General features: G+C 56.5%; 4 protein-coding genes and 1 non-coding gene across 5 annotated transcripts in view; 4 read left to right on the forward strand and 1 right to left on the reverse strand.

Annotated features, from left to right (window-relative positions):
• The window catches only part of LOC142357760 (uncharacterized), an 8879-nt gene extending 4923 nt beyond the window's left edge, over window positions 1-3956 (forward strand). Inside the window, exons 4-16 of the mRNA XM_075409300.1 lie at window positions 4-109; window positions 211-406; window positions 538-670; window positions 808-948; window positions 1061-1171; window positions 1280-1681; window positions 1798-1980; window positions 2109-2387; window positions 2584-2689; window positions 2797-2975; window positions 3092-3301; window positions 3448-3600; window positions 3826-3956. Of these exons, the coding sequence (XP_075265415.1) occupies window positions 4-109; window positions 211-406; window positions 538-670; window positions 808-948; window positions 1061-1171; window positions 1280-1681; window positions 1798-1980; window positions 2109-2387; window positions 2584-2689; window positions 2797-2975; window positions 3092-3301; window positions 3448-3600; window positions 3826-3921 (2295 nt within the window). The 3' untranslated portion in view covers window positions 3922-3956. The remainder of the gene's footprint in view (window positions 1-3; window positions 110-210; window positions 407-537; window positions 671-807; window positions 949-1060; window positions 1172-1279; window positions 1682-1797; window positions 1981-2108; window positions 2388-2583; window positions 2690-2796; window positions 2976-3091; window positions 3302-3447; window positions 3601-3825) is intronic.
• An 832-nt stretch (window positions 3957-4788) lies between these two features.
• On the reverse strand, window positions 4789-4875 carry Trnak-uuu (transfer RNA lysine (anticodon UUU)). The gene is given in 2 exon segments: window positions 4789-4824; window positions 4839-4875. It is a non-coding gene; the product is annotated as a tRNA-Lys (tRNA).
• Window positions 4876-5508: 633 nt separating this feature from the next.
• LOC142357761 (uncharacterized) lies at window positions 5509-6424 on the forward strand. Its single transcript, XM_075409301.1, has 5 exons — window positions 5509-5588; window positions 5699-5840; window positions 6000-6081; window positions 6214-6308; window positions 6371-6424. Exons 2-5 carry the CDS (start codon window positions 5712-5714, stop codon window positions 6422-6424), a joined length of 360 nt encoding a protein of 119 aa, XP_075265416.1. The 5' UTR covers window positions 5509-5588; window positions 5699-5711.
• A 17-nt stretch (window positions 6425-6441) lies between these two features.
• On the forward strand, window positions 6442-12828 carry LOC142357762 (uncharacterized). The gene is made up of 20 exons (XM_075409303.1): window positions 6442-6491; window positions 6612-6726; window positions 6983-7106; window positions 7304-7385; window positions 7541-7667; window positions 7770-7841; window positions 8062-8189; window positions 8378-8458; window positions 8854-8978; window positions 9488-9586; window positions 9748-9843; window positions 9943-10008; window positions 10235-10450; window positions 10579-10710; window positions 10810-10851; window positions 10961-11069; window positions 11444-11613; window positions 11742-11861; window positions 11975-12078; window positions 12313-12828. Exons 1-20 carry the CDS (start codon window positions 6467-6469, stop codon window positions 12452-12454), a joined length of 2175 nt encoding a protein of 724 aa, XP_075265418.1. The 5' UTR covers window positions 6442-6466; the 3' UTR covers window positions 12455-12828.
• An 8448-nt stretch (window positions 12829-21276) lies between these two features.
• On the forward strand, window positions 21277-22244 carry LOC142357763 (putative E3 ubiquitin-protein ligase RNF144A-A). The gene is made up of 2 exons (XM_075409304.1): window positions 21277-21850; window positions 22177-22244. Exons 1-2 carry the CDS (start codon window positions 21277-21279, stop codon window positions 22242-22244), a joined length of 642 nt encoding a protein of 213 aa, XP_075265419.1.
• The last annotated feature ends 4212 nt before the right edge of the window (window positions 22245-26456 follow it).

Genomic DNA, 26456 nt, shown 5'->3' on the forward strand with positions numbered 1-26456 from the left:
CAGCAAAGCACAAACGCAGACCCGGATCCCGAGCTGGCAGAGCGATACGCCACACTCCTCGCAACACTTGCGAATGAGCTGCTGGACTGCTGGAAAAGAGCAGAGAACGGTCCGTGTTTCCGCCTTGGCAGTACTGTGTCTGGTACTACTGGCTGTGGCAGGACGTTTCCGGGGGCGCCTCCTGTAGCTAAATTCTGTCACGCACTGCAGGTGTGATGAGCATCGCCGCAGTCGGGCTCACTGTTGATCCTGAGGCGGTCAACGAAGCCCAAGATGCCACAAATGCCGCTTTGGGTTTGCTCTCGGACCTCTTCCCCGCTGTGATATCTGCCTTGCATTCTCCGGTCGATGGGGTGGCGATGGCCATGGTGCCTTTTCTTTTGGCATACATGCAACGGTTGAAAAGGTGAAATGTTCATTCGGTGCCCATGCACGAGGGCGCCTGCCCCCCCTGCTGCCTCTCATCACCCGGCTGGAACCCACCCTGGCACAGACGGCAAACGAGGTCCCTCCTGACCAGGTTTTTGTGTTGCCTAGGTTGTCCGGCCTCTCAGAGCAGCACCTTCAGCACGCCCGTCTGACTCTCGAGGGGCTATCTCGTTGTGCTATGTACCCACTGGACATGCCAGCGGACGCATCTGGCGATGAAACGTTGGCAATTATTGAAGAGGTAATGCCGCCCCCCCCCCCCCCCCCCCCCCCTCCCCCCTCTCTTCTCTTCTTTTCCTGTCGCGTTTGTCGTAAAGGGGGGAAACAAAAAAATGATGGGCATGCCGTCCTCATGCCGTGTGTTTGCCCGGCCGACAGATCGAGGAGACAGTGGCTGCAAAGCGGCGCGAGGCATTCACCCTCTTCAGGAACATCGCGAGGATCACGCTGTCGGACACAACGTCCTTTGTGGGATCGAGGCTTGAAGCAGTGATAGCCAATCCTCAGGCTTCCTTTCAGGTCCCGGCCCCGGCATCGTTCTGCCACTCCCCCCTGATGCCTGTTTCCGTCGCATGCGCTTGATGGTCCGGTGTGCGTCCCTCAGTCGGTCCATTGCTTGATGCCTCTGCAGGAGGTGGAGATAGTCGTGACGCTTCTGTACCAGATTGGGGAGGGGGCATCGGAGGAGTACACAAAGCCGGGCTGTGGAGTGCTGGGGCAAATGGCCGCAGCGTTGATGCAGGTCTGACCCCAACAGGCTGTGCTGTGATTGGCCTGACTGTCCTGTGTCTCAGAACCGGCCAAGTTGTGGTGCGCCCTCACTTGCCCCCCTCCCATGTGTCCGTGCCAGGCCGGCACGCAGCTGCCTCACGCCCGGCACCGTCTGGTGGCTGTGGCGGTGCTGGAAACGTTTGTGAGATACTGTAGAGTAGTCCAAGCGCAGCCGGCGCTAGGGCCTGCTGTGCTCGGCGCGCTGCTCGATGACCGAGGGATGGGGCACAGCTCTGCGGCTGTGTCAACGCGAGCGTGTTATCTCTTCCAGCGGCTCGTGCGGCAGCTGAGGAGCAGCCTTGGCACCATGCTGGAGACTATTTTGGCCGGTCTGGAACCACATCTCATTCGGATTGCCTCAACTCCGGCGCCTCAGGGTAGCGCAGCGGGTGGGCCGGTCTTGGCTGGCCCCAAGGGCACACACGGAAAAGGGCCGACAGGAGCGGTGTCGTACTTGGATGACAGGATGTACGCTTTTGAGGTGTGGCGCAGTGTCTATCCGCCCGCCCCATGGGTTTGGTGGTTTGTATCGGGGGACCTGTGTTCCGCCTTTCCCGCGGCGGCGCCCTTGCTGATCCTGCTTGTACCCGCGGACAGGCGGCTGGCATCCTTCTTGGTGGGGAGGACCTGCCTGCGGACCGTCAACTGGCGTATGTGCAAGGGCTTCTGGCGCCGCTAGTGCAGCAGGTGGAGGGTAACATGGAGCTTGCGGCCAAGTGGGGCGGCACCGAAGCTCAGATGGTGCAGCATGCTCTCGTGGCAATCTCTCACCTGTCAAAGGTGCGGCCTTCAGCTGAAACCGTTGCGTTCACGTTGAGGGGCAGAGTGGTGAATGTCGTTTCCCCCCCTCCCCCGTAGGCTGTCCTGCGCCCTGATCTGTTGCACTCTTGCCCGCATCACTGTTACAGGGGTTCACGCATCACATGGCGACAGTTGCACGTCCTGCCATTGGTGAGCTTTTGCTCCGTGTGTTGAGTGCCGCGCTTCAAGTGCCGGTGGCTGCACCACGAAACAAAGCGCTCCGGGCGCGCACTGTCGCCCTCCTACACCGATACGTTGAAGTGCTGGGGGCCACCGTGTTGCCGTACATGCCTCGCGCCCTGGAAGTGCTGCTCTGCGATGGCTTAGACGCGGAGGACACAGTGGATGTGATGGGGCTTTTAGTGCAGTTGGTGTGCCGCTTCAAGGTCTGCCTTCCCTTCAGCCGCCCACACCTGCACCCACCTCAGGCTTGCCTGCCTCCTCATTGCATTCCGAGATACGCACAGCGCCGCAGCATTTGCCCTGCTGTCTTTCAGGCCTTGTACGTCGCGGCCTTCACCGCTCCGCCTGTACTGAAAACTCCCCCCCTACCCCCCTTGCTCTGTCCTTGGCAACGCACAGGAGAACATGCTCAGCATATGCGAGTGTGTGCTCGGCCCTCTGCTTGACGTCACTCACGGCCAGCTGTTGACGCCATCCTGGGACTGGTCGGGTAGATCCGGCACAGGTATGGCGCTTGCTCGCTTCCGTGCTTGGACGTGCCCAGGTTTGGTTTCGTTTTGTACTCTTCTTGCCGGGCTTTGTTTGTCACGACTGACGTATCCGCGGCTGCAGGCGCAACCGAGCAAATTCAGGCGAACAGCCAGGTGCAGGCGACTGGAAGCACTGAAGACCAACGGGAGAAGGCAGAGCTGCAGCGGAGCTATTACTCGATGCTCCATGCATTGTGTCAGAACAATCTGGCCAGCGCTCTGTCTCGCCTGAAGATGGCCACTCTCGAGCAGTGCATGCAGGTACGACCCGCGAGCGCCGGGGCTCCTAATCCATGACGACCTCTGGCATCTGCATCCTTGTTTTGAGTCCACGGCGAACTGACGGTGGCTTTCCTCTGCTGACGGGGAATGCACAGGGCCTCGTCTCCGGCGCCTCTCTGCATGTCGACCCGAGCGTGCGCAAGATTTGCATCCAAACGCTGAGCATGCTGGTCACGCAATGGTTGTCGTCAAGGACAGACGCCACGTCGTGGGAGGCCTTCCCTGGCTTCCGGCGCTGGGCAGTAGACCATGTTGCATACGATGCCTGTGTGGTCGGCATCATGCAGGGCGGTCTCGATCTTCAGGTGTGGGCCGTTTCAGAGCCGCTGCTGCCTGCCTGCCCGCAACAACAAGCAAACGCGCGCGTGTTGTCCATAGACCAGACCAGCCTTGCCCAACTTGGATCAGCTGCTCAGACATTGTCCATTTTGCATCTCCTGCTGCCTTCCAGGACGCTGCGGTGTCGTCACTCCTCGGCGAGGTGGCAACTCTTTTGACGTCAGTGCACGAGAGATGCGGGGACGAGTTCATTTCAGCCCTGCCTCGCACCGGCTGGCCACCTGTGATAATAGAGCAGCTAGCAGTCGCAATTCAGCAGCGAAAGGTGCGTTTCTCAACACGCGATGCGGCGCATTGCTTGGGCTTTGTGACGTCCCTGTATGCATCCATCTCCTGCGCTGCTGGTGCACCCCATGCCGTGTCACCATATGCCTATCTGATGAGTTGGGAGACCCTTGCATGCTCTGGGTGCCGGTGTGCATGGCTTAGATGGACCGGCACGCAGAGGGTAGGCACTGACCCCCATGCCGCGCTGGACGTGCTTGGACAGGATCAAAAGGAACTGAAGGCGGCAATAAAGTCGGTCATGCAGCAGCTGCACAAGGCGCAAAATGAGGCAATCCGTACTCAGAGTACCGGAACCTAGAGTGTTGATTTTGATATGTAGTGCTCGTGTCCAGCAATGAATCGATTTGGATACAAGTCTGAAAAGTCTGCATCTTTTGATTTAAGCAGTTCTTGCAGTGGAAGGCCGGCTGAGGCTGCACGGCACAAATGCGCCTGGTGATTGCTGGTGTTGAATGATAAACAACCCGACTTCATAGAACACACCCCACAAAATGTGCCTGGTCACAGATGGCTGCAGCAGCTGCGCTAGGTGCTACGAGTAGGGATTGGGCACTAGCTATGTGCGGGATCTCCCTGTTCCTCCCTGTTGGAAGCCAGTGGATCGCGTATCAAGCATATATGAGGATATTGTAGCTCCTGACGCACTCCGGAACTCCTGCGTCGCGCGTCACGTGCCTACCTGATCTACCACAGCTCGAACTGGCTCGAAGGCCTGCGACGAATAGATGGCGCGCGAGATGTCGTACAGTATCGTACGGTAGGGGATACCATTCATAAATCATAGCTCTTCATCAGAGCGCTCATCAGGATTCGAAACAAGAACTAGATGGGAAGCCTTCTTGAGGCTTGAGTAGCTAGGATATCTAGCTACCTACCTACCCTACGAGATACATGGGGCAGACCGGCTTGTCTAGGCCGGCTGGGTATGTTTGTATTTGGCCCATAGGCTAACCCCACGGATGTAATCAACCTTTCACGAGATACATGGGGCAGCTGGGGCAGCTGGGGCAGCTGTGCGGCTGCCCCAGTGACTGTCAAACAAAAAGACTGGTGACCCTTAAGGGTTCACCTCTCCACACACCCTACTCGTACGAGATACATGCGCCAAAGGTGTGTCCCGGCCTAGCTGGCGGATGAGAGTACCTAGTGATGGCAAAAAGTCGCTCACCCGGACCGGGGCTCGAACCCGGGGCCACGAGGTATCCTTGCTTTTCATAAAAGCCTCGCGCTCTACCAACTGAGCTACCCGGGCAGCTCGCTCGGCGCCGCCGTCTACTAAATATATAGTTTTCTTGCCGAATGTTACCGTATTCGTAGTCGATCTATGTGCCCCCGTACGAGTAGCGATCTCACGCACTGGCTGTTTTTCTCCCGGATGGCATATCTGCCTTTAACTTTCGGAGGCCTGGGCCGCCATGGGCAGCACGAGGTGGGACGAAAGAGCCACATTATCCACCTGCAGATCATCGCAGAATTCCGATCACTGTCTGACGTTGATTAGCAACATTTTGCGCTTCTCTGTGACATTCATCTGTACCTTTATTTTGCCAGCAGCCACGCGGTGACTCGGTGCGCGAACACGCAGGTACTGTCCCGATGCTCTGTGATACTGTTGGTTGCCTGTCTACTGCACTAGCCATCAAAGCCTCGGCTAGCCATCAAAGCCTCGGCCCAAAGCCGAGCCCTTCTCAGGTTCCACGCCCTGCGTCCACAGCTGCCGTGTGTTGTCTGCGGCACATGCCGTCATGCTCACTCTGTGGCTTGCTGTGTTGACTTGAAATATATGGGGAGTCAGCACCAGCCTCAACGCTGGGGTGTGTTTCGTCTTCCTTGCTGCTCACTGCAAAGCCCCATGCTTGTTTCTGCTGTCCCTTTTTTTCAGGGCGTACATCTGCCAACTGCTGGCCTGGGCCTCAACGTTTGGCGTGCGCAGGATACCGCACTCACCATACACCCTGGCAAGCCGTACGTTGCAGCACCACACACACATCTGCTGTTGTGCTATGGATCATAAACATCACGTATCGCACATGGGCCTCACCGGCAAATATATCTGGCACACTGTTTGTGTGCAGGAGATCTGGAGGGATGTCTGTGCTTGTGGAACCTGTGCACGTCAGCGCCGGTTGTAATCGTGTAGTGGGAGGCTTGGACTGGGGCCACGCCGGCCTCGTGGCGTACGGCAGTCATCATGCAGTGATCCTGTACGATCCCCAGGTAAGATTGACATGGTTTGACCAACCTCAGCGTTCATCTGCGTAGCCAGACACCCTTCCACGTTGGTTTGGACCTACAGTACAGCCCCTGCAGGCGATGCGGAGTTGAATTTCCTCGGCCACGGCTCCCACCCACGTGCCTGCACTGACACCTGTGCAGGCCGCAAAAGTGGTGGCCACACTCCATGGACACGCAGCAACGGTGAACTGCTGCAAGTGGTTCCCACAGGAGCAACACGCAGGTGTCAGAGCATTACGGAACCTCCCCCCCCCCCTGCCGACGTTCGAACATCCCTCTGTTGCATGCCGCCGCGCTTTCACCGAACGCCGCACCTTGTCATCCTTTGGTTTGACGTGCGCTGGTGGACGGACAGGTGTACTGCTATCCGGTGCAGCTGATGGAAGCATCATCTTCTGGTCAAACACCAGCAGTGCGGGAGGAGGCTGGGACTGTGTTGTAACCCTCCAGGCACGTGTTAGCAGGCCAGAAGGCGCTGCTCCTCTCTTCCCCTGTTTCACAGCGCTGTTCAGGCGCTGTGGGCTGTCATCACTCGGCCGAGCCACGGCAAAGCTCGCTTACTGTGACCCTCTCAACACCTGCAGGCCCATGCCAACTCAATCACAGCCATGCAGTGCTACATGCACGCATCAGGTGGGTTCTGTGCCTTGGCGACGCCATCCGGTTTGGAGCGATAGCTCATTGCAGCCCATCGAGCTTGCAACAAACGTCGCTCCAATTTGTGCAATGCACTGTCTGTCACGCGGGCCGCAGGGGACTTCACAATTGTGAGCTGTGCTGGAGACAGCACCGTCAAGGTGTGGACTTGCAAAGGAGAGGCTGACTTGGCGGCTGTGTCGCTGAAGCAGACAATTGACCTGGGCACCAGGTAGGTCCATAGTCCATTCCCACGGCCCCCCGTCATTACATCACTCCGAACGTTCCATCCAACGCAACACCGGATACCCATCTGGGAGCACGTGGCCGCCACACCTATGTACCTGTGCTCTGGCACATGTGGCTGCCGTGAGCCTCTGCGGGGAGGGCACACGTCCGGTCAGTCAGGGGCGGTGCATTTCTGGAATTTGGAACTGAAAGCTGGCCTTGCTTGCCTGCTGGCTTGCCGTCACCTGGACACCATTCAGGCTGGCCCACTGCGTCGACGTAGCGAGCCTGCCCGTGTCCGGGTCGGACGATTGGACGGCCTTGTCCCTGGGTGTGGATCGCACCATCAAGCTGATGGTTGCGCCGCCTGGCGGCGAGTTTCAGGTGAGGGAAACACAGCCCTCTGTGAACCGCAGCGAACGATTTTGTGTCGGCGACGTGCAGCTGCAGCACGAGCCTTCGCATTGGTGGACGCTGGGGGTCACGGGCCGCTGCTGTTTACTCTTCCTTCCTCGCTGGTGATACGCCAGTAGTTCCCCTGAGGTTCCCCTCGCATTCGGCTGCGCCATGCAATGCTGCAGGAAAGCTTTTCGCTCGTTGGTCACCAGGACTGGGTTCGTGCCGTGCGCTTTCAAGCGGTTGAGATCGACGGTCATCGCAAGGGTAAGACCTGTGTGGGCTCTGCCAGGAGAAATGTCCAACGGCGTTGTACGCAGTGCACCTGAAGGGTCAGCACAGGCGTGCTTCGTCCCCTGCCCAGCGCATGCCACACATGTTTCGTTTTTGTTTTTGAAACAGTAATCGAACGCTCGCTGCAGACCTGCTGTTGGCGAGCGGCTCACAGGACAAAACCATCCGGATATGGCGAGCCACTCCTGCTACCCCAGGGGTGGCGGACGGCAAGACGATGGCGCAGGACAATCCGCTGCTGGCACAGATAACCAAGTTTGAACCCTCTCCATCTGTCGTTCCCCGGAGGGTTGGGGGACTCCAGCGACTGTCGTTCTCGGACTTGTCTGACTGCGTGCGTGCTCTTACCGCCTGCAGGCTTGCCTCAAAGCCTTCCTTCCTTGCCGGGACGACCAAGTTTACCGTCGCGCTCGAGGCTGTGCTCGTCGGGTAGGCAGCGCATGCCGCCCTACCCTGCTTCCACTTGACCGCTCGTGTGCTGAATTTCCAGCCCGTGCTCAAGGACTCGGGCGAGGGCTGTGATGGCCTTGCAGTCTTCACCTCTCACAGCACAGTTCCCGCGGCCGTCAGGCATAGACGCATTCTTGCAGACGCCATCCCGCGATAGGCAGCTTTTGAGCGCATGGGTTTGTTTCTGTCTTGTCCACAGCCATGAAGACTGGGTGCATTCTCTGTCGTGGGAGCCATGCCCCGGACTCTCTCGGGCCCAACTCTGTCTGTTGAGTGCATCCATGGACCGAACCATGATGCTGTGGCGCCCTGACATGGCTGAGCCTGGTGAGCTGCGTTGCAGGCTTTGTGTTGTTTGAACCGAATGCCGCAAGAATCCCGACACCGCAGTCGCCCGCCTGCTTTCCGCTTGAGGGTTTTTGCGTGTGTGTGTGTGTGTGTTTCTTTTTGAAGGGGGGGGGGGGGGGGGGTTGCCAGACACAGATGGTGAGCTGAGCTGCCGAGCTTGACCGCAGGAGTGTGGATGAGTGAAGAAAGTGTTGGTGACGCCGGCTCCAGCGCCCTCGGGTACTTTGGGGGCGTATTCAGTCCATGCGGTGAGTCCTGTCCGTGCATTAGTACTCGTACAGCTGTCCTCAGGTGGCCTCCAGCACTGCTGTGCTTGAGTAGGTTGCATCCAGTGCACCGGGCGACGAAGTTTCATGCCATGTGTCGGTATGGATATAGGCGGCACTCCAGCTGTGAGTGTCCGCTGTCTGCTGCACAGTGCAGTGCCAGCGCCCGCGCACACGTTTTCCGGGCGCAACTCCCACACACCGAATCATGGACGTCTGGCATTGCTGACGCTCCTTTACTCGATAATTCTGATGGCGCGCCGCTGGCATCGTAGATTTCGCATGCGCTCGGGGATAATGCGTGAGGGGCAATCATGGCCGTTTGGTTCGCGATCGCAGACCTCCTGGGCGCCGCTGATAGCGCGCCTTGTGCACAGGCCATTGCATTATTGCACACGGTTTTTCGGGAGCTCTCCATCTGTGGAAGCGTGACGACCAGGAGCAGTGGCAGCCTCAACAAGCCCTCGGAGGACACTTTGCAAGCGTTACCGACTGTCACTGGGTAGGCGCAGCCATGCCATGCCATGCCATGCCATGCCATGCCGCTCAGTCGATGGGGAGCCTCCCACTGCTTGACACGGCTGACACACACAATACGCCATGATGCTGCCGCTGCATACGGGCACTGCCACCCAACCGTGACGCATTTGCATCATGCCTGATCACTCTGCTGTGTCCTGATGCACGTGGCTTGAAAGTTTCTGCCAGGCTCAAGGACTGTGCCAGAGCCATAGAGCCATCCCCGTGTCACTGCATGCCAGCTGCCTTGCAGCTGTTTAGGCTATGCGCTTTGCAAACTTGGGGGGTTGGGGGGGGGGGGGGGGGGGGACTGCAGTGCCAAGAGACGCATGCCTGTGTATGCCCGCGAGAGGAGCGGCGCTGGAATGCACCGCCAGGCACGGCCCCGGGGTCTGAAACGGCTGTTTGTCGTTTCAGGACTTCAAGGGCAAATCTGTTGCAGTGCTGCTGCGACGTTGACAGATGCGACTTTTGCTCCGTGCTGCCCTGCAGGTGCTTGGTGGAGACGCTCTGATCAGCGCCTCCGCAGATCAAACAGTGAGAGTCACGGCCTGCAGCGCCTCGGGCTGGTACGAACTGGCTCGACCACAGGTATGTGTGTAGTTGCTGGGACCAAGACATGCAGCCGCCTTTGTGTTGACAGTGACACGGTCTGGATCCGGGCTGTCGGTGCCATGGTTGATAACCCCCTGGCTCCCGTGCGATATTGTCCGGGTAAGGTTGTCACACTTGCCACCGTTTGTTCCTTGCAGGTCCACGGCCACAACCTCTCCTGTATCGCCCCATTGCCGCTGGAGGATTCCAACGTCATCACAGGACTCAGATACGTTTCAGGGAGCGAGGAGAAGGTGAGCAGCTGCGGGGACCCTGCGTTTTCCCCCTTGCATTTGTTTCATGACATGCTCATGATCGAAACCGGCAACCAACCGCTGCTGGCCTCTCTACAGATCCTTCGTGTGTTTCAAGCTCCAGCCGCATTTGCATCCAGCATCCAGTTGGCGCGAGGCCAGCAGGTACATGGACTGCTCCCACCCTCGATGAGTTTGTCTCGTGATTTCCCGTCCGTCAGGCGCTTGCTCGTGATTACGGCCATGCTGGGCAGTCGCCCAGGAACCCTTCTTGCGGGTGCCGGTCACTCGTGGCGGCCACTGGTGGCACACCCGCTTCTGGGAACCTGCTTCAAGGACGCGTGGGGGCGTCGCTGCGATACGCCTGATCCTGGGCTGTGCTGTGTTTCAGGTCAGCGCAGCTGATCAAGCGGCTGAGGGCATTGCGCTCGGGGCTTCGCTCGCTGCGTTGGGCCTTTCAAACAAAGCCATGTATGCGTCTGACAACCCCGCGGCTGCCAGCGAAGAGCCCCCGGCAGAGAATCCCTCCGCATTTGACGATGATCCCTCGGCCGCACCTCGCCCCTGCACCCTGGAAGGGCCACCGTTTGAGGAGCAGCTGGCACAGGCAAGCCTCTCCCTCTCTCTCTCTCTCTCTCGTGTTTGGCACTCTCGCTTTGTTGTGCGCCAGCACAGCCGGCCGGCAGCTTTGTGAACCGTACTGAGGGTGTTCTGGTCGTGCTTGGGCGCAATCAGAACACACTCTGGCCCGAAATCCGCAAGCTCTTTGGGCATGGCAACGACATTATCAGCTTGGCCGCCGACCCGACGGGCTTTCACATAGCGTCAGCCTGCCGCGCCCAGAATGTGGCGACTGCAACCATCCGGGTGAGGGCTGTCGCATCCTTTCGGCCGTGCCTCCGCAGTCTTTGCGTCTCGCGGTCCGTGCGTCTAATCCATGTGTGTGTCGTGCCCAACTGCCTGCAGGTGTGGAGCACAAAAGACTGGAGCACAGTCGCACAATTGAAGGTAAGCGTCACGGCGTTTCGCCGCCTGTCAAGTGTCCTGTGGTGCCGGCCATCGCCTGTGCTTTGGCATGACCGCAGCCCCTTGGCGCCTGGCGCTGCTTCTGCAACAGAGTCACACGCTCACGGTCACAGCTTTGGAGTGGGCTCCGAGCGGGCACTTCCTTCTTTCCGCGTCCCGCGACAGGTCTTTCTCTTTGTTTGAAAGGCACTCTGACGCAGGTGGGCCGCGAATCCCCCAGGGCTTGTAGATGCACACGCACCTGGTCAGCACCGGCACGGCTGTCAGGCCCTTGACTCGTCAGACTGTTGCCCTCTCACTCACTGCCGACACCACATTTCCTGTTTGCCTGACAGACAGTACTGGGTATTTATGTCAGCATCGCCCAAGCTGATTTGTGGCTGCGGCCGGTATCTTTGCTCCCCTCCCCCTCCCCTTCTCCCGACTCGCCCTGGTCTTGTTCCTTTGCTTTAGAGAGGGCGGGAGTGATATCCCTCAGGCCTTGGAAGAGTCTCACATGAGCTCGTCATGTGTTGTGCCAGACCCCCGCCCGTCTATGTTCAGTCATGTGCTCTGACTTTGGGAGACCTCGCAGGGGGCTTCAGGTACAGCCTGATGCACCGCCAGGCCAAAGCCCATGACCGGATCTTGTGGGACGTCTCATGGGCTCCCGGCAGCGATCTGTTTGCCACTTGCTCTCGTGACAAGACTGTCAAGTTCTGGAGAATCGTAGCGCGGCCTGCGAGCGAGGCCAGCCACGATCAGGTGTGTGCTGCTGCACCGCCTCCCGGCTGCTGTGTTGCCGCACCACGCTGTATCCATCAGCACCTCCACCGACACACGAACCCATGCGTTGCTCCATCCCTGAGGAACCCTCGACTCGTCCCCTGCAGGGCGCTGTCAGCGCTGGGGTGGCCCTTGTGCACCAGCACATCTTCGATCACCCGGTCGTGTCCGTAGCATTTCTACCCGAGGCAAATTCCAGCGCATACACCATAGCCATAGGATTTGAGGTCCGTGGCCCCTGGCTCCAGCCGCCCAACCACCGCTGTTCCATTGCCGTCCATGCCGCTGATTCTGCCGCCACCGTGGCTTGAGCACCCCACCCCCCATGTCTGCACCCCAGGACGGCTCAATTGCGGTGGCCGTGCTGCCTGACGACGGGCAGTCAACTCTGCGTACTGTATGGGAATCGACTGCCCACTCGGCGCACTGTGCCGCAGTGAAACGGTGGGCCGGCGCGCTCTCGCTCTCGCTCGCCCTTTGTGTCTGTCAGCCATACTGCCGTGCTTCACTGTAGCCCTGTGAGTGGAGTGTCGCTTTTGGGACAGGATTTCGGACAGTTGTGTGGCCGGGGCAGGCATGAATGGGTCTGACCCCTGGCTGCACTACACGGTGAGGGTCAGGCGGTGACTCAAGCTCCAGACTGTTGATACGTCTGTGTTGGTTGCCATTCTATGCCAGGCTGTGCTGGAGTCAGGCCGCTGCTGGGGAGGAGGAGAAGAGTAGGCACGAGGGCGAGGGCGGCTCTCCGGATAGATACATGCTGGCAAGCTGCGGTGAAGACAACAAACTGCGCGTCTTTCAAGTGACGGTCCGGCGATAGGATGTGCGCAGCCCGACGCCCGCTGCCTGCCTGTTGCAACGGCAGGACGCGGTGTGAACAGACAGGCAGGGCCACCTTTTTTCTCGCTCTGGGATTGTCATCTCTCACTGATGCTCGACCGATGGTTGGTATCACACGGCCGTGCTGTGCTGTGCGTATGAGGTGAAGTCTAAGTGCTGTCTCACACCACTGTGCGCCCGCGTATGGGATGGGGTGCAACAACTGTCGGAACAGATTGGACCCACACACCCACAGCGGATCGATGTCTGCATGACGCACGGTCCATTCCATGTCGCTGCAGAGTGTTGCATGGGTTGCGGAGCAATTGTGATTTGTTCACGGCCCCATGGCCCCGCCAGACCCCCGGCCATCTCCAAGACCCCCAATACCAACCTAGAGCAAAGTGTAGCGTTTCTAAGGATAGCTGCTGTAACCACCTGACTCTGAGCAGTTCCCCAGGCATGATCTACAGCTGGTCAGGTGCAGGGTGCTGCTCGCTCTAGAGCCTGCAGCCTGCAGTCTGCACCCTACCAGGGACCGCCCCCGTACTGCTTATGTATTAGGTTGGGCATCATCAGGTACTATGGGTAGGGGTACCTACTACCAGCAAAGCCACCTGGCAGCCGATGGATCGACCAACCAGCCAGGCAGGCAGGACCAAAGTCGAAACCAACGCTCGCGACCGCCAATCAACATGCACTGGCTTGTGGTACTCGTACTGTAGTCTGTACGTGTAGGCTGTAGCAGGCTGTAGGTAGGTTTTTTCCCCCCACCTCCGGGAGAAGGTGGTTTTTCTCTTTTTTTTCCACCCCCCCTCGAAAAACCCCCCACATGCCCCACTCTTTCGAGCTACTATTGTACTGTTAAGGATACCCGAGATTCCAGTCGAAAAGACCAGGCTTCGCTGAGCGGAGAGTAGCTGGCCGTGGCGGTAGGTAGGAGATACTATCTCCTACTCGTACGAGTACCTACAGTTAATTCTGTTTTAAAATAAGATAGTGGGCGAAGTGGCCAGCCAATAGGCGCCTTTCGATCCCTCTATAACACCCCCTTATAACGATCCCTCTATAACATTCCTGTCTATTTTCGGGAGAAAATGCCCGTACAAATCGCGAATACAACAAGAATAGTCCGGCTGTCCAGGCCGATTCCAGCAGACAAAATCCTCGAGACACGTCAGCTCGAGGATTGAATATAGCGGTATTCCCCATTATAGCGGGTTGTGAGATTCCTCTATAATTCAATAACTTCTCGAATTATAGCGGGGTCGTATAACACCCCGCTATAATCTCCTGCTGTAATCGTGGAGCTCGGATCTCCTTTGGTACCCTACCCTGTAGACCCGTAGGTAAGGTACCTACCGTGCCGATTTTCAAACGTACTATTCAAAATATTATTAATATTAAAAAATACCGCTAAAAATGACGCTATTCAAATTATCGACGCCTATTATGGAGGGACGCGGTCACGCGGAGCGAAAGGCAAAATTGCTCAACAGACTCGAACAGGTTATAAATTCGAATTTGCTAAGTAGATCCCGGGGATCGGAGGACCCCGTGCCTGATTTGGCAAGAAATCATGATTACATTGGTACGGCTACGGATTGCTCGTACTCGTACCACATATTTTCATGTCATTTGTTTTGCCACTTTTTCAGGCCCCCCGTTTCCCACCCCCGCCCTATTGCCCCCACCCGGCCCCCACCCTGCCCCCACCCTGCCCCCATACTGCCCCCCAAAACCCTAGCCCGAAACCCTAGCCCAAGACCCTAGACCCCACCCCCTCCCCATATGCTCACCACTCCAGTGGCAAGCTGTCACTGACTCAGCTGGAAATATGGATAAGTCCTGCCCGGCACTCCATCTAACCATCTCCCGCCGCGTTCTTCTCCGGGCAGGTCCTGGAGTTGTGAAGCGCCATCCTCCCGCAGCAGCCGCACTTCCGGAGCTTCCTGCTCCGAGCTGCTGGACGGGCTGCCTCTCCGTCGCGCTGCTGCACTCCTCCGGACGCCGCAGGTGCGCTGCCGTTGCTTGCCTCGTCATGATCCCCCAACTCCCGCTCCAGAATATTAACCGGCACGGATCTTAGCGGCTCACGGGGCTGCCTGCTGGGGGGAACCGTACTCGATCCGGCTCCGACACGAATCGATCCTTTAGGGCGGCCCTTGCCTCTCACGACTTCGGGGTTACGAACCTGGACAGTAGGTCCTCCCGGTTGGAGTCCGCCTCTCGAGGTTAGCAGGGATGGCGGCATACTCGGGCCGCCTGATGATTCCCCGAAGCCTCGTAGGGTCGCGTATAGGCCGTCCTCCGCTCCGGTCTGCAGTGCCCTCTCGATGGCCTTCTTCGCTTCGCCGAGTAGAGTCCCCCACTTCCTCTTGAGTGACAGGTCCCTTGCCAGTTCTTCCATCTTCTCGCCGATCTCCTCAGGGTAGCCATCTCCCGGACTTAGTACGTACATGGGCCTGTAGTACTCCGTCTCTTGCCGTGGGGCCTCGGGGTCGTCGAAAAGGTGCATGTTCACGATGCTGACTCCCACTGGTTGTGATGCCTTGAACCACAGGTCGTTGACGAGCCCTCGGTGGAAGGCAGGAGCGGTGGAGTGCCTCAACACCGCCCAGTAGTGGCGACAGGGGACTCCACAGCGGATCCCTGAGCCACAGGTGCAGAGGTAGGCCTTGAACGCCTCCCTCCCACTGACCTTGTCATGCAGCACCACGAAATGTGGGCTGCACAGTTGGGCAGTGACTGTGTGCAGGATGTCAACTTGAAAGACCTTGACCTCGCCTGTGGCTGTGTCCCCCAGGCTGCTCCGGAGCTCTGCAGCTGTCTCGAAGCGGCGATGGTCAAGAACATCGGGGTCGGTCTCCACGAAGGGGTCTTCGGGCTGCTCGACGAAGACAGAGTCATCCAAGGAGGTGAGGTCCACCACCCTCGCCCCGTACTTGCTGCTCGCTGCCATCTGCTTTGCCATCATGCCCATTCCGTAGCCTGTCAGTGCCTCTTTCATGTCACGGTAGATCGTTGGGAAGGTAGCCTGTGATGCAGTCGCAGCTTGAGTTGCACACACCTGCATCAGCACATGTTATGTCAGCACATCACTGCAGAACCCCTCTGTCTCTCTCCTGCTCTGCAGCTGCAGCTGCAGCTGCAGCTGCTCTTGCATTCCCCTCTGTCTCCCTCCCCATCTGCAGCTGCACTGCCGTGCACTGCACTGCACAACCCCTCTGTCTCTCCCCCGCTCTGCAGCTGCACTGCACTGCACAACCCCTCTGTCTCTCTCCCGCTCTGCAGCTGCAGCTGCAGCTGCACTGCACTGCACACCCCCTCTGCCTGTCTCCCGCCTTGCATCTATACTGCCCCACTGCCTCCTATAATATACTGGCGCTTACCTCCTCTCTGGCAGTGATGGTCGTTAACCGCACCGCCTCCCGCTGCTCCTTAAGCAGGACCTGCTGGAAGAGCTTCGAGAGGCTGGAGTGGCCGGACAGGTTGGCCTTGAAGTGCCTGTTCAGGCCTTCTCCTCGTTGGGTGGAGACAGCGCCCGTGGAGAAGCGGTCGTGGGCATACCCTGCCCAGAACCTGACGTTGGGAGTCAGGTGCTGATCCAGGTAAGGCACTGCCTCTGGCCAGCACTGCTTCAGCTCCTCGTATTTTGCCTTGAAGATAGTCTCGCTGACATGCTGCTGACAGGCCTTGAACTGGGCAGCGAACTGACTGTACTGGGTGTCCAGTATGCGCCCGAGATTCTTCCTTAGGTTTTGATGTATGTGCCACAGGCACCACAGGTGGCGAGCTGCTGGGAAGGTCTCGGCAATGCTGGCAGTCACCCCGGGGTCGGCGTCAGTCAGGATCAGCTGTGGAGGTATGCCCGCCGCTTCCCGATAGCACTGAAGCTGCCAGTTGTAGTCGTTTGTCCCCTCCCGGCTTGTGAGAGCCACAGCCAGTAGACATGTTTGCCCATGCCTGAACCAACACATAGGGGCAATGTCAGCACAGGGCCTTATGCAATAGTAAGGGGGCAGCGAGCTGAGGGGGGGCCGGGGTACCTGTTAGGGGCTGAGAACAGCCCACATGGGAGCTTAAATCTGTTTGTCTTGTAGGTGTTATCATGAATCAACACCTGGTAGCAGTCCACCGCCAAGTCTCGTTGCGTAGGACTCATGAAGAAAAGGTGAGTCAGCTGGTTGGTCCCGGGGGCAAACATATACCTAGGGCAATGCATACACACAACATATTTAGTCTGTACTGCACGGGCGTGCACTGCGCAGCCCTCCCCACCCCTCTCTCCCTCACTGCAGCTCCCCCCCACCCCTGCCCACCCCTCTCTCCCTCACTGCAGCCCCCCCCCCAGCACTCGACTGCACGGGCGTGCACTGCCAGCCCTCCCCACCCCTCTGCCACTGTCTGCAGCTCCCTCCCAGCACTGCGCCCTATGGGCGTTGCACTGCCAGCCCTCCCCACCCCTCTGCCACTGCCTGCACCCCCCCCCCGAGCACTGCGCACCACGGGCGTGGCACTGCCAGCCCTCCCCACCCCTCTGCCACTGCCTGCAGCTCCCTCCCAGCACTGCGCCCTATGGGCGTTGCACTGCCAGCCCTCCCCACCCCTCTGCCACTGTCTGCACCCCCCCCCCGAGCACTGCGCACCACGGGCGTGGCACTGCCAGCCCTCCCCACCCCTCTGCCACTGCCTGCAGCTCCCTCCCAGCACTGCGCACCACGGGCGTGGCACTGCCAGCCCTCCCCACCCCTCTGCCACTGCCTGCACCCCCCCCCCGAGCACTGCGCACCACGGGCGTGGCACTGCCAGCCCTCCCCACCCCTCTGCCACTGCCTGCACCCCCCCCCGAGCACTGCGCACCACGGGCGTGGCACTGCCAGCCCTCCCCACCCCTCTGCCACTGTCTGCAGCCCCCCCCAGCACTACGCCCTATGGGCGTTGCACTGCCAGCCCTCCCTACCCCTCTGCCACTGTCTGCAGCCCCCCCCCAGCACTACGCCCTATGGGCGTTGCACTGCCAGCCCTCCCCACCCCTCTGCCACTGTCTGCAGCCCCCCCCCAGCACTACGCCCTATGGGCGTTGCACTGCCAGCCCTCCCTACCCCTCTGCCACTGTCTGCAGCCCCCCCCCAGCACTACGCCCTATGGGCGTTGCACTGCCAGCCCTCCCCACCCCTCTGCCACTGTCTGCAGCCTCCCCCTAGCACTACGCCCTATGGGCGTTGCACTGCCAGCCCTCCCCACCCCTCTGCCACTGTCTGCAGCCCCCCCCAGCACTACGCCCTATGGGCGTTGCACTGCCTTGCCTCCCTACCCCTCTGCCACTGTCTGCAGCCCCCCCCCCCCCAGCACTGCACTGCATCACAGGCCGTACACACCTGACGAACCACCTGTCATCTTCTTGTTGCAGGGCCATCAACTTCTGGAGAAGCTGGTGGGCGTCCTGCGAACCGCCTCTGCCCTCCGGACTCCTCAAGTTTTCGACGTCCTTGGCGGTGATGGGCGGGCCGTCCGGGAAGCGCCTCCTGAAGCAGGTAAGGACACTCTCTGCCCCAACGCCTGTATCGGCGATGCTGCAGATGTAGTCCTTCTGCTCAGGGGTTAGATCCCGTAGTCGGTTTACGTAGGACTGGGATAGAGTAGAGGGGGGAGGGTGGTTGTGCTCCAACTTCATGGAGGTAACCCGGTAATACGGGTTGTCCTTGCCTTTAACCCTCACGTTGATCCTGTGCATAGTAATAGCGTAGTTAGATGCCTTGTAATTCTTTCTTTCTTCCACAATGTGAAAACAGTGTTGTGTTGCATATTATGCATACAAGTCAAACACATGATGCTAGCACCCTAGCCTCAAAACACACAATCACTGAACGGGCCACTCACTGAAAGGGGCAGACTGCTTCTCCTGGCAGTGCATAAGTAGTCTGCCTAGCCCTCTTGTTCCCAGCCTCCAACGTGTCATTCTTCCCCCCTCCGGTGTGCTTGCGGCCCTTGCAGCTGCAGCGGAAAGTCGCTTTCCCCACTGTCTGGTCCGCACTCTTTTGAATGACGTTAAAGCCACAGGCCGATGCCCAGGCTTGGACCTGCTCCCTTGCGACAGCGAGGGTGAACGCATCAGCTAGTGCAGGGCCCGCCAGATACTCTGGCGAATCCCACGGATCGGTGTCGGGCGCTTCGGCAGTAGCGGCAAGGGTCGGAGCGGGAAGCGAGTCAGAGGACGGGAGTTCCGGGTCCGCATCCGCAGCATCGCCGCTGCACCCTCCCTCCACGACCTCCTCCTCGTCATCTTCCCCCTCCTCATCTTCCGAATCATCACTCCCCCAATGAAATATGTCCCTAGTCGATTGCATCACGACGTTCTCCGGACTTGCAGCGACCGATAGGAGGTCTAGACAGCTGCGGGAAGCGTTCTGGGCAACGGGGCAGGCATCGGATGGCTGGTCCGTCGGGCGCGGACCGTTTACGGGCGGGGGGGGGGGCGGTAGCTGCCAGGGGGTAGCTCTGTGTTGCCACCACCTCGTTTTCCGTCGCATCCATAGCAAACCTCTCACAATCAACGTTCAACAAGGTAGGGCGAACAAGTAGGAGTCGGCAGAGGTGTTATTCCAGCGGCGCTCCCGTCCAAGGTCAAAACCATGGCTGCCCGTTGTTGACTGGTCGTGTTAACAACGGACAGTCATGGTACTGCACTGGTACGCCCCCCTCTCCTCCCCCCCCCCCCCCCCCCCCCCCCATTTACCCCCCAACCCCCCCTCATGCTGGGGCCCCGGACATGAGGGGGGGATCGAGGGACCCGGGTCCTCCGATCCCCGGGATCTACTTAGGAAATTCCTTAATTAAAATTCAATTTTATTAAAAATTTACTCGAACTCCATGGCTCCTCCTCTCCATGGCTACTCGTACGAGATAGGTACGAGTAGGAAGGGTACTATCCCTACCTACTGTCTACTATCGGTACTCGGTAGATACCTACCCTGTAGGCCTCACAGGGCTTAGCACAGCAAACAGGAGCTCTCACCCGATATTTCATGTTGGAAGGTTTCGAATGCTAGGCCGGGTACGTAGGCGTCGGTACCTAGTACGTACCCTACCTTGTACGTTGTACTGATTCCGGCCAATATGGCCATATCCCCACCAGGATCATTTTTTCACCCCAAGGATCATACTTTGATAATATTCAAAAATGAGAAGATTTTTTCACCTCCCGGGCCCCGGGGGCGATTTTAAATCATTATTGATTATCCAGGTCGTTGTAAATCCTACATTCTCACCGGATGACCGGAGTGGCTAGTGAAATTCAAAACAATTCGAACGTACGTACGGCCTACCTACGAGTACTCTTTAATTCCGAGCCTGCTACTCGTACAGTACAGCCCTTATAAATTATGGTCTCTTGTCTCCATAGACCATACCCTCTAGAGCTGTGCGGCTGCGCTCAGGCCTGTAGGCTGTATTCGTACCAGTAATCAACGGCCCTTCACTCTTTCCGAGCAGCTATTCCCAATTCCCATTCCCCAATTCCCAATTCCGAGCAGCAACCCAATTCCCATGACACCTACCCTCTAGGTGCCTATACCTTAAAACCTGCAGGCACATGCGGTATACCTGCCACTATTATTATATTAAATTAACATTAATGAATACCACCCAAATTGCTTGAATCTGGGCTCTTTGTTCATAAAATACGGGTGCTCACAGGTAAGTGGGCCAAAGCCCCAATCAGCCCCGCACATCATGGTGTTGCGAACCTGGGCTTCTTCCACAAGTTGGAGGATGCCCTAGTTGTGCAAGCACTTGATAACGCGGACGTTGTTGCTACTCAAAACATGTTTGATGATGCCAATGCTAGTGACGTCGTGGACCAGTTGCTTGAAGCACATAAGTGAAGTCTTCATTTGACACCGATTACTGATCTTTATTGCGTGTAGCTCCTCCTGACTCAATGCATATAATGGCTCGATCATATAAAGTGAACGTATACCGCTATTGCATGCAGATCCAACTTCACTACGGATAGGGGTTGGTCAAGCGATCTGCACTCTGCAAGCACTGCAACCCAAAGTCTTGGTCAAGACTAAATTATTATTAATTGATTAATTTATTCATTATTAATAATATTAAAGTAACATTATTAATAATAATGAATAATAATAACCCGGTTAATAATAATAAATGAGCGTTAATTTGACACCCATAATAACCTGCGGAGCCGGTCCTGTACGTCAGATGCATCATGCATGCATACTGAAGGATTATCGCTGTTCGCTTGCGAAATCGGAAATATTGTTTTTCTGATGACTGATAAGTACGAGTACCGCCGTACCGGTACGTAGGTACCTACCTTTAGGGTACCTACCTATGTTTTTAGCTGTGTGGCGCGCTACCTACTGGCTGCCCTCTGTTGACTGGTGCTCGTAATGTAATCAACTTATCAACTTTTTTTTTTACCGGTACCTACTGTCCCATACTTAGGGCCCATAAATAGGCCATAATAATAATATATGCATATTAAATGTATGGCATTTAATTTGCAGAGCGAGTTCACGAGGTAGCCGGTAGGTAGGTGCCTAATAGATAGGGAGACAGGTACGACGAGGACGCAGGATATTTTTTTAGGTGCTAGGTACGTCAGGTAGGAGATAGGCGATAGCTAGCACAACAGCCCACCCGAATCCCGAGTCCGGAGTCCCGACCAACGCCTCTACTGGAATTTCAATACATACGAGTATAAATTGACATGTTGCGATCTCGAATCGACTGGACTAAATTTCCTCTCCAGACCAGAGCTGTGTTTGCCGAAGGTGTTGTAACGAAATCAACGTCATGGCACTAGTGACGAGGGTAGCATCGGCGCCTCTGCCAAACAGCTACCTTCTCGAGCATACCCGCGACCCTTTCCCCCAGTTGAAATCGCTGGATGTGTGTCCCATCTGCTGCGATAGCGTGGTGAAGCTCGTGTACCCATACGACTATTCGACACAAACTTCCCAGTACTGCGATCACGGCATATGTTCATCCTGTCTTGCGACATGGATAGATTGTCAGCTACGATCTTGCAGGGCTCAGCGACAATTGCGCATCCGTTGCGTTGCCTGTGACAAGTTTCTTCCCCAAAAGGTAGTCCTCGAGTCGTCAAAGGCAGCCAGCGGGCTGGCAGAAGAACTGGAAAAACGATTTCGGCTGCAGTCCAACCCCTTCTATGCCGTCGACATGCAGGTTGACTGCATAGACCCAACTTGTTCGGGAATCGGTTACCTAGAATACAAAACTGTTATGTGTTTCGTGTGTCACAAAACATGGGAGACCGAGGACGGAGTCGCTCCTGTCGAAGACAATCTACCCAAAGGAGTAAAGCGTTGTCCTCGTTGCGGTGTCGGTATTGAGAAGGACGGAGGATGTAAGGCCCCCCACCCCCCACCCACCCGTAGCTTCCCATGAACTGAGGGCCTTCCTCCCTAACGCAACAAGGGAATGAGGTATTTCCGAAGCATATGACACAGAGAGGGAGGGAGGTAACCTTACCCAAGGAATTCGAAACACAGACGACACTACCAGACGACCCACCGCATAATTTGTCACATCAGGGAACAGCTCCCATAGAAAGCTACTGTATAGAAAGTGTCAGACAGTAGAGTAACCTTTCCCTATATTTCATATGACTAGAATCTTCTGGAGATATTGCATCTACCGCAACATGCTAACATCGATTGTTTCTCAATGCAGGCAATCATATGACTTGCAGGATGTGCAAGTTTGAGTTCAAGTGGGACTCTCTGGAAGCCTACAGGTGACGTTGATGTTTCGACAGAGCATTCATGTACATAGAGACTACTCAGAAATACTGCTAACGCCATACATGTCGCACAGTTCATACAAGTGTACATGCATAACAGATCAAACGTTAGATGTACCACCATAATGACTGTCAACGGATTAAGCTCCATGTCAGAGCTCCATAGCATTGGCCTTGTGAAACACAATTGCCAGATGTTTATTGCTGGCTGTATCGCCATGAAATGTAAAGTACCAACAATGGACTTTAAAATAGTATGGACGCGCACATTTCTCCAACAAAATGGCTGAGCAAGTCGTTTCATCATTGCAACATAAGCCCAGGAGCATATGGATCTGATGGTAGGTAGTTGTGTCCCATAAGGCGAGGGTACGGAGTTGATACCAGCTCTACAACTAGCGCACGATGATGAAGGGTTGACCTAATTAGACTCATCCCAGTCACTTCAGGATCAGTTAACGGTTTTTTTTTATGACTGAATGACTAGGAATTGGCCTCATGGGCAAGATGTATCATCAGTCTGGTCAGCACTCAGGTATACTTTGCTGCCTGTGAGTGATCCCATCGCTGGGCGGCGTTATAGTGTTTTGTGTTGATCTTACTGCTGCCTTGCCGGATGCTGTGATATGCTTGTATGGTAGTATGCAAATGCGCATCCACATCTGAAATGGTACACTTCTGCTGCCGCGGCAACTCCAGGGGAAGAGGTCACTTCCCATGGGACACGAAGACAGTTCACCCAGTAAAGCAGGATTGGACGGGATAGTTCTAGATCGACGATGGGAACAGCACCAGATGGCCTGACAGCTGGGGAAGTGCAGCAGGAGTATACGACATGGCCAAGTCCAAGGGATGTCAGTGATTTGGGTGCTTAGCTGTGCCCCATTGTGCAGCAGAGAGGAAAGGCAGAGGCAAACCAGACCTATGAAGGGGGGGGGGGGGGGGGGGGGGCAGCTCAGCTCCATGAAGAGACGTAGCAGACACATCCTGCCTTTTTACTCCAACTGCATACCCGAATGTCAGCACCCAACCTTTTCAACTAGGGTACTAATGGTAGATTCACCTAGCGACGCTGCAAGCTTGGGCAGATGTGAAACAGGCACAGGACATGCAGCAATGAAAACCACAAAGATGACATGTTACAACTCGATCATTCAACGGAGAATACGTAAAGCACTGTTGCCTGTATGTGCTGAACAACTTGCTATTTACCCATCCTTGGAGCAGAAAGAATAGCGTTGATGCTGGCCAACATTACAGAAGAGCCCCCTCAGATTGGAACTGCTTGTGCATTGATGGCAGCAAGGGTGGCCTGTGACTTGGATTGGAGCTCCTCTAGCAGATCTTGAGTATGGAGTTTGTGGTTGACAAGCAGGTTGAGTGCAGTTGTCAAGTCGTCATTCAGGGCCTGCAACTCTTCATGGCAAGACCTGCACCATCACAGCAAGTAAGATGGAGATGACAAGTCAGCATGTGTGCTCAATCTGCAGCGAGCACAGTATGGAGGGATGGATCCTACCTTTTGGTGTTCTCCAACTCCTCTTTCCCCCGTGCCAGCCTCTCCTCACTCTCAATTACGCTATCACTCGCACTGGACTGTAGATTCGTGATCTCGCTCTGGATCTTCTCCACTTCTGAGTTTGCAGAGCTGATGGCCTTCTCTAAAGACTCGCGTGCAGCCTTGTGCTTCTCCTCCATTTGGTGCACCTGGAAAGCATCCACACGCTTAGCACTCTGCAAGCGGAAGCTTCACTTGAATGATCAGATTAAGGTTGTCCCTTGAAACCAACACAAGCGACGTCTCCCAGACACTGCCCCAGAGATTTGCAATAGCACGACATGACATGCTGACGTACTTGAGCCTCAGCCACAAGGTTCTCCTCTCGGCGTTCTATCAGGCCTTCCTCCTGGATGCCGAGCTGCTCGCGAGCCATGAGAAGCGCCTCGCTCGCTGCCCTCCGTTTTGCCACATATTGCTCATGGATCCGTGTGAGGGCAGGCCGCACAACACCCTGCAAGACACCCACTGCTTAGACACTGTCTTACTTCTGGCCATATCCTCACTCTCTGTGCTTGGCAACCACATGTGTTCATGATAAGCAATGAGCACCTTCAAGTCTACAGATAAGGTTTCATGTCCATTTGTAGCATTTCTGTTCACTGCCATCTCAAACTCCACACCAGCGGCTCGCTTGGCAGTAGAGGGGATAAGCTGCAGCTGGTCGGCACTCTTGTTGTAATCCCAGGAAGCTGTTTCCAATGCTTCCATCTGCTCCTCCAGCGCAAGCTCGCTCTTCGCCACCTCTGAATCCAGCTGCTCTCTGTGCTGTGTGGTGGCATCCAGGGCCATCTGCAGCTTTGCCCTGCGGTCACGTGGCATAGAACTGAGCAACCACAGGTGGTGCAGTACTGGCAACTCCGTGACAGTCTAGCCCGTGCTACGGAAGCAGGCATGGCGGGAAGCATATCATAAAGGTGTTTTGCAGTCTCAAATGGCACTCACCTGTCATAGTTCATCCGGGCAATGTCCTCCTTATTGATTGGCTGAATCGAAATCTTATGCCGGATTCCTTCACTCTCCTGAGATTCACCAGAAATTGCATCAAGGTAATCAGCACTCAGGAGGCCGTTTTCATATTGTCCGGGATGGAGAATGCAGATGGCTAAAAGCTGTATAGTCACATAAACACAAGCACGCTTCTCGGCACCTTTTCAAGCAGCGCCATCTCTTCACGCTTTGCCGTGAGATCTGCCTCTCTCTCTGCAATCTTCTTCTGAAGGGTTCTTCGATGTTGCTGCAAGCTGGAAAGAAGACTGCGAAGCTTCTCAATATCACCGATGATATCCTCACGCTTCTGCACCAGCAACGCTTTGGGGGACGGCTGGCCTGTCATGTCGTCCAGCTGGGCCTGGAGGGCTTCATTGGCCTACCAGGACATACAAGGACACCACTGAAACACTCGAATTGGTAATAATGTCAAGCAAGGGAGCACATGTTTCACACTAGCCCGGACTCCAAAATCTTCACCCACCTTTTCCAGGCGTCCAATATCCTCACGCGTCTGCTCGTCCTTCTGAATGAATCTCGCTTCGGTTTCCTCATCCACGGCTGCGCACATCTCATCATCACCAGAAAGGAAGTAACGGTATGACTTGCTGACGTATTCAAAGAACTCTCGGTCCCCTGATGTGTCTCGGTCTGCTAGAGCCTCGGGCGTCTGTGGCAGGTCTGCTGAGCTGAGCGCCCTTTCGCTGTAGTTGAGCAACTCTACCAGCCATGCAAGAGCTGCCAGTAGTGGGGGCCAAGTGTGGGGGCTGCCAACAGCCACGAGTGCGGTCTTGCTGATCGGAAAAGGGTATCTCAAACGCTTGAACATGCCCGGCACCTCCTCCTCCAGCTTCCCCAGGACTTTGAATCCTGGTTCGATCTGCAGAGTGTTTTCATTTCTGTCAGATGACCAGCCCCACAATACCACAGACAATCCTTTCAATTCAACAATTCTTGATCACCTGTTTGAACAGAAAGGTGACGATGGCAAGAAAATCCTTCGTTGTTGGTGTGCTCAGCTGCTTGGGAGAGATGGCGTTGTCATAGCCATGAGAACTCAGATAAGAGATGATGCTGCGGACACAGGCCTGCTGATAACTTTTGTCTGTAACTGGCCGAGGGTCACTCTTCGGACCACTCACAGTTTTATTGTATAAGCTGGACCGCCGCGTACCACCTGTAGACTGCCTCCCTGTAGTGCTAGGCGGCCGAAGGCTCTGGCGTCTGCTGCTGCCTGCATTAGACTGCTTGCCTGCCGCCCCACCTGTTCCTTGAGCAACACGGCTGCTGATCCCCAGGGAAGATCTCCGGGCATTCATGCTGCCTGGGCTGATGGCGCCCAAGGTTGTGCGGCGCCCCATTGTGCCTGCCAGTTTAGAGTGAGTCCACCAGCTGTAGGATTCTGAGGAGGGCACAGTGACGGGAGTCAATGCCAATCTCTCTGTATCTTGGTATATGATCTTAGTAATTCTAAGAGTGCGCTGGAAACTTCACGGCACCATGAAAGGAGTTGGTGTCCCCTACGGAGTCTGCACAGGGTTGGACCGGACCGCACAGCGACGCACGACGTGTGATGACCACATGGTGAGTAGGGCAGGGCGGCAGGGAGAAACCACGCCACGAACGACCAAGGAATCGGAAACGCGATGAGAAGAGCTTGTC

The sequence above is a fragment of the Convolutriloba macropyga genome, unplaced genomic scaffold (assembly GCF_964194025.1).
Source record: "Convolutriloba macropyga unplaced genomic scaffold, txConMacr16.3 SCAFFOLD_605, whole genome shotgun sequence".
In the NCBI taxonomy this organism is placed as follows: Eukaryota; Metazoa; Xenacoelomorpha; order Acoela; family Convolutidae; genus Convolutriloba; species Convolutriloba macropyga.

Bases quoted from the DNA above. Each gene is read 5' to 3' on its own strand.
- LOC142357761 (XM_075409301.1), top strand. From the start codon at position 5,712: ATGTCTGTGCTTGTGGAACCTGTGCACGTCAGCGCCGGTTGTAATCGT. The intron at 6,082-6,213 runs GTGTCAGAGCAT...GTGGACGGACAG, and splicing joins CCCACAGGAGCAACACGCAG to GTGTACTGCTATCCGGTGCA. The intron at 6,309-6,370 runs GCACGTGTTAGC...AGCGCTGTTCAG, and splicing joins ACTGTGTTGTAACCCTCCAG to GCGCTGTGGGCTGTCATCAC.
- LOC142357762 (XM_075409303.1), top strand. From the start codon at position 6,467: ATGCAGTGCTACATGCACGCATCAG. The intron at 8,979-9,487 runs GTAGGCGCAGCC...GCTGCCCTGCAG, and splicing joins GCGTTACCGACTGTCACTGG to GTGCTTGGTGGAGACGCTCT. The intron at 11,862-11,974 runs GTCCGTGGCCCC...TCTGCACCCCAG, and splicing joins CCATAGCCATAGGATTTGAG to GACGGCTCAATTGCGGTGGC.
- LOC142357763 (XM_075409304.1), top strand. From the start codon at position 21,277: ATGGCACTAGTGACGAGGGTAGCATCGGCGCCTCTGCCAAACAGCTAC. The intron at 21,851-22,176 runs GTAAGGCCCCCC...TTCTCAATGCAG, and splicing joins TATTGAGAAGGACGGAGGAT to GCAATCATATGACTTGCAGG.